The sequence below is a fragment of the Sorex araneus genome, chromosome 11, assembly GCF_027595985.1.
Source record: "Sorex araneus isolate mSorAra2 chromosome 11, mSorAra2.pri, whole genome shotgun sequence".
NCBI lineage: Eukaryota > Metazoa > Chordata > Mammalia > Eulipotyphla > Soricidae > Sorex > Sorex araneus.
In genome coordinates this window covers 33,314,201-33,327,128 of record NC_073312.1, presented here as the reverse complement: position 1 = coordinate 33,327,128, position 12,928 = coordinate 33,314,201, and the positions used below count along the sequence as shown (strand labels likewise).

General features: G+C 36.1%; 3 protein-coding genes across 6 annotated transcripts in view; 1 reads left to right on the top strand and 2 right to left on the bottom strand.

Annotated features, from left to right (window-relative positions):
- The window catches only part of PDE6C (phosphodiesterase 6C), a 60,079-nt gene extending 56,384 nt beyond the window's left edge, over positions 1-3,695 (top strand). The window contains 3 exon segments of the mRNA XM_055119255.1: positions 4-87; positions 635-791; positions 3,525-3,695. Of these exon segments, the coding sequence (XP_054975230.1) occupies positions 4-87; positions 635-791; positions 3,525-3,586 (303 nt within the window). The 3' untranslated portion in view covers positions 3,587-3,695.
- LOC105942958 (enhancer of rudimentary homolog) lies at positions 2,553-3,001 on the bottom strand. Its single transcript, XM_055119256.1, has one exon. It carries the CDS (start codon positions 2,998-3,000, stop codon positions 2,686-2,688), a length of 315 nt encoding a protein of 104 aa, XP_054975231.1. The 5' UTR covers position 3,001; the 3' UTR covers positions 2,553-2,685.
- A 3,134-nt stretch (positions 3,696-6,829) lies between the features above and the next one.
- Positions 6,830-12,928, bottom strand: part of LOC101543562 (protein FRA10AC1) — a 73,218-nt gene continuing 67,119 nt past the window's right edge. For 3 of the 4 annotated variants that reach the window (XM_055119379.1, XM_055119380.1, XM_055119381.1), the window contains 2 exons: positions 9,159-9,237; positions 6,830-6,999 (listed from right to left, as the gene is read on the bottom strand). In XM_055119379.1, the coding sequence (XP_054975354.1) occupies positions 6,957-6,999; positions 9,159-9,237 (122 nt within the window). In that variant the 3' untranslated portion in view covers positions 6,830-6,956. The remainder of the gene's footprint in view (positions 7,000-9,158; positions 9,238-12,928) is intronic. The other variant, XR_008627065.1, reaches the window with a different exon arrangement.

Genomic DNA, 12,928 nt, shown 5'->3' with positions numbered 1-12,928 from the left:
TAGCCTATGATGGACAGAAACAAAAAAGATGAACTACCTAAACTTCAAGTTGGATTTATTGATTTTGTTTGTACTTTTGTATATAAAGTAAGTAAAATGTCTTGAGTGAAATATATAATCACTTAAGCAGTATTTTTTCTTTGAAATTGTAACTCAAATATAAAAGTGATCCACCCAGTAAACCACTAAGGGCATCCTTTCTCCAAAGCAGTTTGAAGTATTACTCTAAGCTAGCATTTCCCAAAGTAGGAGATATTGCCCACCCTCGGAGGGGGTTGGCCCTGGAATGCTTGGGTGGGGTGTAGTGTGGGTGCAGTTGGTAGGGGTATTTTCTTTTTATTTACCTAAGGTAAATTTCCAGTGAGATTCTGTTTTGTATTCTGAGAAGGAAGGGGGTGGTTAAAAAAAAAATAGTTTGGGAGCTTTTGCTAATCTCTCATTCAGAAATGGGATAAAGGAGAACTCAGCTAAAGGGAAACTGAACAGATTTAGGCAGACAAGAAAGATACTAATACAAGCCACCGAATTCAGCTCATTTTAGCAGTTGTGAACACTATTAACAATTCCTTACAGTTCCTTTTGAGAATATTCAATATCAACTATGTAACTTGTCGTTTTTGGTATAAAATTCTAGGAATTCTCGAGATTTCACAAAGAAATCACCCCAATGCTGAACGGTCTTCAGAATAATAGAGTTGAATGGAAGTCTCTAGCTGATGAGTATGATGCAAAGATGAAGATAATTGAAGAGGAGACAAAAAAGAAGGAAGAAGGAAACATGGTTGTAAAAGGTAAGGAGGTGTCTATTTTTCCCCCCTCAAGTATAGTACTGGAAAGCTCCGGCTGAGCTTAATCTCATACATTTGCAGAAACACACAATCTGGAAACTTGCTTTATTGTGTACAGACTGGCAATTTTAAGTTGACTCATGGGTTTGAGGGTTCAAACGTGATCTCATTACAACTCCAGATGGAAGTGACAGTCCAACTGAGATGAAGGTTGGGGCTAGACTCTATTCATTCTAGAATTGCTTCTGAGGCTTCTACGTATATTACTGTACTTGGAAATAATATGGAAGTCACAGAGTAAGTGGAAATGTGGTAAGATGAGAAAACAATTTTGATTCCAATATTATGCCCAAAGCTCTGAGGCTTTGGGCAATTTGCTTAATGTCTCTGAACTTGCTACACCTTTATATGTAATTTTACAGATCTCCAGCCTTGGCTTTCAGATCTAGTCCCCTCATGGAAAGCAAAGCTGGATGGCAGAATGGGTGACTTGAAGGGTCATAAGATTTGTCTTATGCTAAAGTGCTTTTGAGAGAAAATAAAGAAATAAAGGTACTTGTGTATGGTCCCCTGATCATGTCAGAAACCCTAATTGAGCATAAGCCAAAAGTAGCCCCTGAACACTAGTGGGTGGGACCCTCCAAAGTAACAAATGAATCAACTCTGAAATACTTAGGACCAACTATTCATCAGATTATTCAAGAGTCATCTTAAGGAGGAATATTAATATCAGGGCTTTGCATTATGTCTGGAGAGTACTCTAAAGTTTCTAAAGTACTCTAAAGGTTCTCCATAAGATTGATGGTTTAACATAGACATCATCTCAATCTGGAAAAGTCTTGAGAAAAGGATAGTAAACATCCTTTTAAATGGTTCTAAGTGTCTGGTGGCATTTAAAAGAATTCATAGAGAGAAAGTATTTTCCTTAAAAGGTAAGAAAGTATAGAATAAAAATAGGAGATCCTAACTCGGATATCCACTCACTTACATAGTATTTAAGGGTATTTTGTACAAGGTCCTAATACCCCAGGGAGAGATAAGGCCTCCATCTCACATAGTTTGCCATATAACAAAAGAGTTAGACATTAGACTAACACATAAAAGATTATCTAACTATAATTGTGAGCATCACACGAAGCATAACGTGTACAGCTAGGGCCTCAGAGAAGGCCTTTCTGAAGAAGGCTTATGCTGATTTTTTAAAACAGTAGGCCTTGACTAAGTTAAAGTAAAAAATAAGGGCTTGGGGAGGAAAGGCAAAAACTAAATAGGCACAAAAGTCTTGAATAGAAATAGCTTGTTCTATACTAAAAACCTTGTGTAGCTGGGTGGAGTCTAAAGAGCAAGGAGAGCACAAGAATCAGATGATGCTAATGATGCCGGAAGCTCTGCCTGACCATATCTTGAATGTCCTGGTTAGAATTTATCTTCCAGAACAATTAGAAAACCATTAAAACCTGACATGGACTTTATTTATTTATTAACTAAAGAACATTTGTTTGTCTTTCACTAAGATTTTATCTTGAGGACATAACTGTGTCATCACCCGCCCCCACCACCCGATCCTGAAGAATGGTTAGTATAGTGAGCACTATGAAAGTGAAAACAAATAGTTGGAAGGGCTGAAACCAACAATAACTGACAAAGAACAACTTCCATCTAAAGTATCGTAAAAATGTTTTAAGTAAAAAAAAGGGGGGGAGGGTGTAGGGAGAGGGAAGGAGGCAATGGGGATTTTCAGATTGAACAAGATCATCATATTTCATTCAATACATTCAACCCTGGCTAGACTGTACCAATGGAAACAAGATTATTAGAATACAAAACATCTACTAGAGTTTGCTGTACACACCTGTATTCCAAGCCTACTCCCATCCCCCTAATGCTTCCATCTCAATTATTTCCTGGCCTGCTGGGCCTGCTGACGAAGAAGCACGCAGATCTTCTCTTTAATCCAGTCTTTGTTGTAAGGCTGGTATGTCTGAGTATCAGCTCGGTAAACAAGGCAGCTGAGGTCTGCCAGATCATCGATAAAATCAAACAACTGACAGATATCATATGTGATAGAGGGGCTATTGGGGTTCATTCTCTTCAGATGTTCTTTGTACATTTTACAAACACCTTCCATGCATTCATTCACAGATTTACAGTCAGCATAAGTTCTGCCTTCTGGCCTCTTGGTAGGCTGGACCAGTAAATTGGTGTGAGACATGGCGCCAAACACTCTCCTGACATGGACTTTAAAATAAGATACCAAGATGGTAATTTTCACTATGTAAATAAAACTAAAGGTACAACTAAATTTAATCATTATCTCAATTTTATGATCTGGGGGATACTAGATCCTTTGAATTCCTTTTAGTGTACAATATATTGAATGTGCATCTTTTATGTTTAACTTGCATGAAAAATTTACTTCTTATTTTATTCTCCTACTGAGAATTCTCTGCTGATTAAAAACATTTTTATCTCCAGAATCAAACTTTGTCCCTGGTACAAGCAACGATTCAAGATTCCCAGACTAAAGTGCAATTATTCTCTTGAAAAATGGAGATCTAAACTGGCTATTTATGAAATTGCCTTTTAACTAGAAATTCTTAAGTGTGAATTAAAAAAGTTAAAGGTTAATTCTTAATACTAAGCCATTACGTTATAAAGTTGATAGTTACCATGAGACTACTAGAATAAAGCACTAGATAACTAGATTCTAATATTCATTTCCCTCTTTTCATTTAGCTGCTGAAGATTCAGGAAGTGGTGCTGCTGACAAAAAGTCCAAAACATGTCTGATGTTATGATAAACTAAGCCACTAGTCTAAATTTTGAGTGTCATTTCCATTTTTGAAGAAAAACAAAATATTCAAAAGAACTTCAGAAAATAACATTCAGCAAACCAGCACATAGAGTAAGAGGATCTTTAGAAAAGCTGTTTCTGAGACTATCAAGAGAAAAAATATTGCTAGCCTGAAAACCTGAAGGGAAAAACAAAGTTGAATAAAAGTACAAATAAGACAGAAATAGTTGTATTCTTTTTTTTTGGGGGGGATCAGTATATTTTAAATTAAATATCTATAACCTTGAAATATCACCAATGCTTTAAAAGTTCTTATTGGTTGTGTTCATTTGCAAAAGCTAACAATAAAATACTAGACTAGATGGTTTAAAGAACTCAAATTTTTTCTTAGCACTGTGGTGGCTTGAAGACCAAGATACAGGTGCTGGCACATTGGTTTTATAAGGCCTTTTTCTGAGGTTTGTCAGGCCACCTCCCTCTGTGCATGTACTATGTGTGTACCAGTGTCCTTATCTTTTGTTAATGACACCATTCATATGAATCTAGCTGAGCTACATGGCCCATCTCCAGAGTCATATACTAAGATAATCTGGGAGCTAGAATTTTAACATATAAATTTGAGAGGTGACAAAATTTAGTTTATAAGATTTATGGTTTATACCTTAAATCCTTTCTTGAACTAAGATCTCTCAATGTGTCAGTGTGAAATTATATACAGTTTAGAATGTATGAAAACATGGGATGTATCAAAAGCACTGTCTAAGGATATAATACTTTATTCCACCTGCAACATTTATCTCTGTGGGGCCAGAGAAACAGTGCAGGGAGCCAGGAGATGGCTACTGTACATGTGGCACTCCTCCCAGGGTCAATCCCAGCTCAATCCCTGACACTGCATATGATTTTATTTATTTTTTAAGTTTTTTATTAGTGACTCCTTTTAATGAGTGACCCCTTTAACACTGAGCTAGGAATAAATTCTAAGTACAGCCAAGTGTGGTTTAGAAACCAAAACCAAACAAAAAATGTTTGGTTTTTTTTTTTTTCCTTTTTGGGTTCACCTGGCGATGCACAGGGGTTACTTCTGGCTCGTGCACTTCAGAATTACTTCTGGTGGTGCTCAGGGAACCATATGGGATGCTGGGAATCAAACCCGGGTTGGCCGCATGCAAGGCAACCCGATGTGCTATCACTTCGGCCCCCCCAAAATGTTTTCGTTACATAAATTCTATTACTAAAATCAGTTCTATTGGGCGTGGGATTAGTAATTCACTAATTGCTTGTAATATTTTTTACAGTATCAAGATTTCACTTTTTTTTTAACAGTGCATTTTTAAAATTTTTTTATTTTTATAATTTATTTATTTTTAATTAGTGAATCACCGTGAGGGTACAGTTACAGATTTATACATTTTTGTGTTCATGTTTCCCTCATACAAAGTTCGAGAACCCATCCCTTCACCAGTGCCCATTCTCCACCACAAATAAACCCAGCATCCCTCCCACCCTCCCCAATCCCATCTTCCCCCACCCCACCCTGCCACTGTGGCAGGGTATTCCCTTTTGTTCTCTCTAATTAGGTGTTGTGGTTTGCAATAAAGGTATTGAGTGGCCATTGTATTCAGTCTCTAGTCTACATCTGGCACGCATCACCCTTCCACCGCATGGCCTCTGACCACATTTTACTTGGTGTTCCCTTCTCTATCTGAGTTGCCCTCTCCCCAGACTGTGAGGCCAGCCTCCAAGCCATGGAGTCAACCTCCTGGTACTTATTTCTACTATTCTTGGGTGTTAGTCTCCAATTTCACTTTTATATAAGATGAAAAAGATGAAATTTAATAAATCAGGGGACTTCTGATGTTTACTTAGTATTAATAAAATTTATATGCTATTTTCTGATAGCTCACAAATGACTGCATTTTGTTTCCCGGGTATGATTTTATTTGTGACTTTGTGCAATGGTTAGCACTGTACGTCACTAATAGAAACCTGATAAATATGTGAGTAAATGAGTAACCTCTCTTTAATAAGGGGTAATCTCTAGATACAAGATATTTTAAGGTAAGAAGCAACTGTGGAGATAATTTGAAGGTGAGGAATGCATGCTTTACATGCAGGAGCTCCAGGGTTAATCCTCAGCATTCCATGGCCTTTTGAGCACTGAGCCAGGAGTAGTTTCCGAACAGTGCTGTTTCGCACCCAAAACAAACAAAAAACAAACTAAATGCCAATAATTCAGCCACTTATTTTGCAGCTAAATGTCAATCACTCACGTTCAAATGACATTTAACACAGTTTTCTTCAACAAAATAATTGGAATGATATCCTTTTCCTCAAAAAACACATAGAGCTGGCTCAAAGGGCTGAAGCACTTGATTTCCATGCAGAAGCCCTGGGCTTGACCCTTAGCCTACATGGTTCCACGCATCATTGGAGGAGACCCTGAGCATGGAGTCACCCTCAAGGATGGACAGGTATGACAAGAACACAAATCAAAACCTCCAAAAGCCAAAGCACGTAGACATGGAAATTTGCCCATACATTTCAGGAATACTTCATCTCTTGATCTATAGACCTATGGGAATGTGAATCCTAAAGTCAAAATTATATAATTCCTTCCCATATATAAGCAAATTCATATTTGTATGACTCCATCTCGAGAGATAAGTACTCATGTACATTATTATCTGGTTAAATTATCTCAACTGAATAATCTCTGTTACAAAGTCAACTTTGATGAACTTATTCATTATTTTAGATTACTGGGACTTCATTGGGTCTCCTGTGGTATTAACTTACCTTATATTTAATTACCTTCCAGACTTGGAAGTTAAATTTAATTAAAACAACTCCCTTAAATGGTTCAGGTATGAACGAAGCAAGAGGAAGCCACAAAAGGCAGTTAAAAAGAGGTGATAATAGAGAAACAGGTGCCCAAGAGGGGAGTGACCATGTAACAAAGGGAAGAGAAGCAAAAAGGTTGATGACATTCTTACTTTGCCTATTTTTTGAGATCTTCTAAATCCTAGTAACTGAGGCAAGATAAAATAACCATGAGTCAATGGCGAAAAAAGTCCTACAAAATTTAGGACCATTTGGGGTTGGAACAATAGTACAACCAGGAGGGTGTTTGCCTTGCATGTGGATGACCTGGGTGTGATCCCCGGCACCCCATATGGTCCCCTGAGCCTTCCGGGATGGATCCCTGAATGCAGAGCCAGAGATTCAAAGCATTCAAGACATCTGCTATCTTGGAGTAACTAGGCTTTTATTTCAAAAACAAACCAGTCAAATTACAACTTGTAGATGAAAACACTTGTGAAGTGTTTCAAAATGAACGTTCACATAAAGGAATGTTAGTTTCTTTCTCCATCTCACAGAAATAAATCTTGAAAATAGTCATCAAATTCTTCTTCCCTATTGAAAGAAAAAGTATACTGATTAAGGCCAACAATTGGAGAAAAAATTACTAGGTGACACATTATATAATAAAAGATTTTAATTTAACACAGTTGCTCTCTTCCATCTATCAATACATCTGATGATTCATTCACTGAATAAGTCTCAGTATCTTTTGTATTTATTTCCTAAGAGTTTGCACTAAAAATACTTTGGATCTCATCCATTCTGTTTTGGTTGACCTCTTCTCTAGCATAATAGCAATGTGCAGCAGACTTTTAAAATATACCAGGAAGAGTTTAAATGTATAAAATTAGTTGAGTTTTTAAAGTAGATTTAGATATTCAGTAGATGATCAGTATCAAGTTTTTGCAAGGCCACAAAGAATCTGGATATGAAAGACTGTGGCGCCCCTCCACTAATGATGCCTAACGCTTGTGCACAACTGTACCATGCACTGGAGATTAAGTTCTTGTCTTCACAACTTGCCCTGGACACTCTGCGCCTCTGCGTCACCTTCAATTTCTGGGCCCTTTCTCGAACAAGATGGTAAACAGCAGAATTTCCAAGATTGCTTACATAAATGTGGGAGAGTGGCACCAGGATTTGAACTCATGACTTGTACTTGCCAGGCAACAGCTTTAAACCACTAAGCTACCTTTTGTGCCCGATCAAGCAAATCGATGAGCAACGGGATGACAGTGCTGCTGACAGTGCTGCTGCTGACTCAATACCTGTATTGATAAAAAGATGTACTGACTCTAAACCCTGTCCTCTCATTTTCAGCTAAGAGCTGTTCAAGGGAAAGTTTTCACAGTTTAAAGCTTAACTAAGAATGTAAGTAGGATAGAAATATTTTATTTATAGCAACAAATTCTTTATAATCACACCTATAATGACCACACTGTGAATTCTATGAAACAGAAAGTCTACATTCACAGAAGGAAGTAATTTTGTTAAAATTCCTTTCTCCAACACCACTGATTTTTGCTCCATGCAAAGATACAGAATAATAAGCAAAATTCAACAGGTCTAAAGACTAATGAAATAAAACTAGAATTTACTGTGCACTTACTATGTTTAAAGGAACCATGCAAGCTACTTCATATTCATTTCATTAAATCTTCAAAATAAATTATGCAAAAGATATCATTCATCCTCTTCTAATAGATAAAATTCAAGTGGTGAGCATCCTGGTGTACTACAAAAACCAACAACATTCTACCTTATGCAGAATTTTGAGGGTGGATGGGTGAGCACACCTAAGTGGTACTCAGGAGGTTTTGGGGCTCCACTGGTGATTCTTGGCCAACTGGGCCTGAGAATTCAAAGTAAGGGTCAAGGATGCATTGCTGCTCAGACTCTGTGATGTGTTGCTTGGGATACCCAGAGTACCTAGATGTGCTAGCAAACTCCAGTGCTACACCTGGATGTGCAGAAAACTCTAGGGCCACACCAGGATGTGCTAGGGAACTCTAGGACCACATCTGGTGATGCCAGTAGGCCTCCTACACCTCACCCAGCGATGTCAAGAAGACTGCAGGACTTCACATGGTGAAGCCTGGGGACTATCTGGTGCTGAGAACTGAACTGGGCCATGTGCATGTTAGCTATGCACCCTTCTTAAACACCATTATTACCTCCTGACCTCCCCACCAGAGTTTTATCCATAATTCTTCTTGCAGTGTTTTAAAGTTTATTATATTTTGATGTCATGCTAGAAAACAGAGACCAGGAGCATACAACTCATAGCAGAGAATAATGCACACACGGAATCATCACCTGTCTTTGAGGGATAAAGTGGATACTGTCAGGTAAATTTTCAGATTACCTCTATGAATTTTCAGAGGTTACAGGGGCTTCCTAACTAGAGTATCATGGATAGGCTGCTCTGGAAGTTAGTGAACAGAATTTTATTGAAAGAATTAAGCAAAAAAACTTACCAGAAGGTCATCTGTTAAGGTGAGCTGAGGACAGACAGACTCACTACGAGAAAGCTGGACAAGTAGTGTGGCCACAAACAATGACTGACTATAAACATTTATTTTTACCAAGCTAGGCATTTATAGGTATTAAACAAATATTTTGATGAGATTTTTTTTTCACTTATTGCTATCAAAATAGCTTTGGCCATAGCTTCCTAAACTGAGGATTTATTTATTAATATTAGGACTTACTGTGATTTTTCATCTGTCTCTGGTAATGGGCCTTTCCAAAGTTCAGATTCTGAAGTACTTTCTTCCTCATCTGAGTTTCCTATTTATTTAAAAAGAGATATTTTTAAATGCATTGCACTTAAAAGACATTTTGAACTATTCACCAATGTAGTTAGCTTTGGATTTAACTGTAGCTCAGTTTCAATTTTTATTGCTCTCTTGAAATTAAACTCTACTACACCAGTAAGTTATTTTTAAAAGCTAAATAAATAAGCTGAGATATTCTAAAGAGTCTCCACAAAAATGCCAAGGATTTAAAATTTCATGGGAAAGTCTCTAAACCAAAGTAGCAATTTCAACATTAACCCTTTCAAGGGTGTTTAGTAATGTATCTCTTATTAAGTTTCTCCTTTCTATTATCAAAAAAAAAAAAAAACCATAGGTTGTTGCAGAGACCAGATGTCCATTATAAAATAACAACAAAATAAACAATCTAAGTTCCCACCAATTAGGGATAAAAAATTGGTTAAATACTATAAAGGTATTTAAAAGACCTCAATATCTTTATATTTATATATTTATAGAAAAATATCCATACTATATCAAATTATTTTAGTTACAGAAAGTATACATCTGATTTATGTTTAAATATTGCATATATGTGGGTATAGGTGTATGTATACTATACAGCAATTATATGTTAATGCTAATTAATATATTTACAAATTACTTTAGGTACACTATTTCTATAAATAATATTTATGTGTATGTATATGTGTATTTGCTAATAAATATATATGTTTATGTGTATTTGCTAATAAACATACCTTTGAGTTATTTGATTGATACTTATTTCATGCTATGAGGTGGCAAATAATACAACTTTTTATTCTATGAACAAGCATTTCAAAACTGCAAATGAGAATTGTTCTCTTCACCTCAGCAAGCATCTCCTTAGTGTTGCCTTAACTCACGCCCTTTTTGGAAATTCTTAAATGTTTTTCGAGGCATTCACCATTACTTTAAATACCATTGGTGGTAAAACCTCTTCATCTTTTGGGAGATTTAGATTTGAAAAATAACAAGTTCATTTAGAGCTAAGTGTGGTGACATAGGTAGGCTAGGAAATCAACTTGGGTCACTAAATATTTGGTTCTTGCCACCATATTGCCAAACTATAATGCAGCTGTGCAGGTAGAAAAGAAGACCAATCTCAGTATCCCTTTTTACTCTTACTTGCCACTAAATTCATTTATGCTATCAAAAGATGCCTATGTTTGACTTTACAGTATTCAAGCAGTACTTTGTTTTGGGGGCTGGAGTGATAACACAGCAGGTAGGGCGTTTGCCTTGCATGTGGCCGACCTAAGTTCGATTCCTCCGCCTGTCTCTCCCCTCTCGGAGAGCCTGGCAAGCTACCGAGAGTATCTCGCCCGCACGGCAGAGCCTGGCAAGCTACCCTTGGCATATTCGATATGCCAAAAACAGTAACAACAAGTCTCACAATGGAGACGTTACTGGTGCCTGTTCGAGCAAATCGATGAGAAACGGGATGACAGTGATACAGGGATATGTGCATTATAAGTTTGTAAAGCCCAACCAAACTTAGTGGTGGTTATAGTATCTGTGAACTTTGGATACTTTAACTTTGCATTTTAAGCTTTCTCAATTTTTGTATTTTAAACATGCATTATCTTTAAAATCAGTAAAAATAATAAAAAATTAAAAATATTTAATCCTACATAATTAAAATTTATGAAATACTAAAAATGTGTTGTGTAGCAGTAACATTATAAGAAACAGAGTAATTGTAATAGCAAATAATTCCCCTCCAATCATGAAATAATCCAAAAAAGAACCGACACAAATTTGGCCTGTCTATATAGAATGTCCCTTAGTTAAACATATACAAAAATAAAGCAGCATTGATTTGTCTCTGTGGTTCTAAACTTTTACCTGCTGGACTTTGATCCTTGAAACAACCTGTGTGTTTGGTTCTAACTAAATCTATCCTAAATGAAAAAAAAATAGCAAAAATGGGAAAGCATGTATAGTCTAATTATCTATAAACAAAGATGACAAAACTATAAAACCTTGATAACAAGATTGCCAATCAATGACTGCCAGCATCCTAGAATCACCTGTGTCCCAGACAGAATGTGAGAATAAAAATTTATTCATAATTTTATAAAAAGTCACTACTAAGAGAAGAGCATGAAAAACTAAATTATGCCAAATAAAGGCAACCACCACAATATAATCTTGTTAATGTCAGAAACCAAAATATCCAAGGTCTTTGAAAGGGGGCAGTTAAATTCAAAAGGCATTTCAGAAGGCCTAAGAGTCACTTATTCTCTTGTTACCTCTGGAGTTTTTCCTACATTCCAGTCCTTCTACACCAGTTTTTTATCAAACAAGCAACTTTTACACAATTTATATTAACATTATAAAAGAATTCTTCTTAAAAGAGCACATAATGAAATGTAATCAAATATCCTTCGGGAAAAAAATGAAACCTAAAAGATTGTGCTATATGACTGTTCAGATCGCTTATTATGAATTACTCCTTATAATAATGCTACATTCAGCCAGTCTAAGAGGGGTGTTGCTAAGAAAATAGTAATGGTAAGAAGAGGCAATAGGAAATGATGCTTTCTATAAGAAATCAGTGTCAAAACTGTCCTAATCAATTCCAGAAAACAAAAGTAGTATCTGTGAAGTATGTCTAGTATTTTTCTTTTCTCTAACAGACTAGCTATACATTTGTAAAGGACATACTCTGTGAGAGACATGCTTTACAAGTATGTTTCTCATTTAGCTTATAGTAAATGAAGCAAGCCTCTTAATACTTATTTATAGATGGAACTAATATACATAAAAATAAAATAACTTAGTGTGGATATACACATTATCTGCCAAAATTAGATTATAAGTGAACATATAGTCAATTTGATCACAAGTTATTGATACATACTAAAAGATTTAGACTCTGAAATAATAAACCTGTGTTTAATTTCAGCTGTTACTGACTATTCAACTTTAGTCAATTTATCTAAATTCTCTGGTTCTTTTTCTTATCTGAAAAATGGGATGTTTATATGCCTACAATCAACAAACTCCAACCTAAAATGCTTCTTCTTCTCAGAAACAAAGTTTTTCGTCATGGATTTTGTTTTAATCAAACTGGGATAAACGATAACTGAGTTTTTTTGTGATGATTGCTATATGATTTAATCTATGTAAAAAACAGATACTCAAAACTGAATATTATCCAAATATTAACAAAAGACAGAAAGAACAAGATTTGAGGTCTGGTGCTGCCAAGACCATCTATGTCAGATTATGACCCAGACTATCTGCTTTGGGCACTATATCAAGGTAAACTGAGTTTTCTAGATACGGTAAACGGCTTTCTGGTTGCCAATGGGATAGTATATCATTCTAAGGTGGGTTATTTGTTTCTTCAACACGCAAAGCTAGAGGTTCTTAAAAGGGACACTTACTTTCCCTTCCCTGACCTAGCTGAGGAGAGGGAAAGAATCATAGGGCTCTTTCTGGGAGAAGTAAAGATCTAGAGACCTAGGGAGGAAAACAGTAGGAGAAGAAGAGAAAATAGAGCAATGAATACAAGTAAGTCAAGATCTTTCCCTAAAAGATTTTTAATAACCAGAAATTAGAATTGGAATAGGAAAATATTTTTCTGACATTAAGTTGACAACACTGGTTGATCCACACTTCTCATAGAAATGTTTGTTGGAAATGGAAAAAACTAAACTTTCCATTTTAACTCT

Excerpts from the sequence above, each read along its gene's own strand:
- LOC105942958 (XM_055119256.1), bottom strand. The coding sequence starts at position 3,000 with ATGTCTCACACCAATTTACTGGTCCAGCCTACCAAGAGGCCAGAAGGC.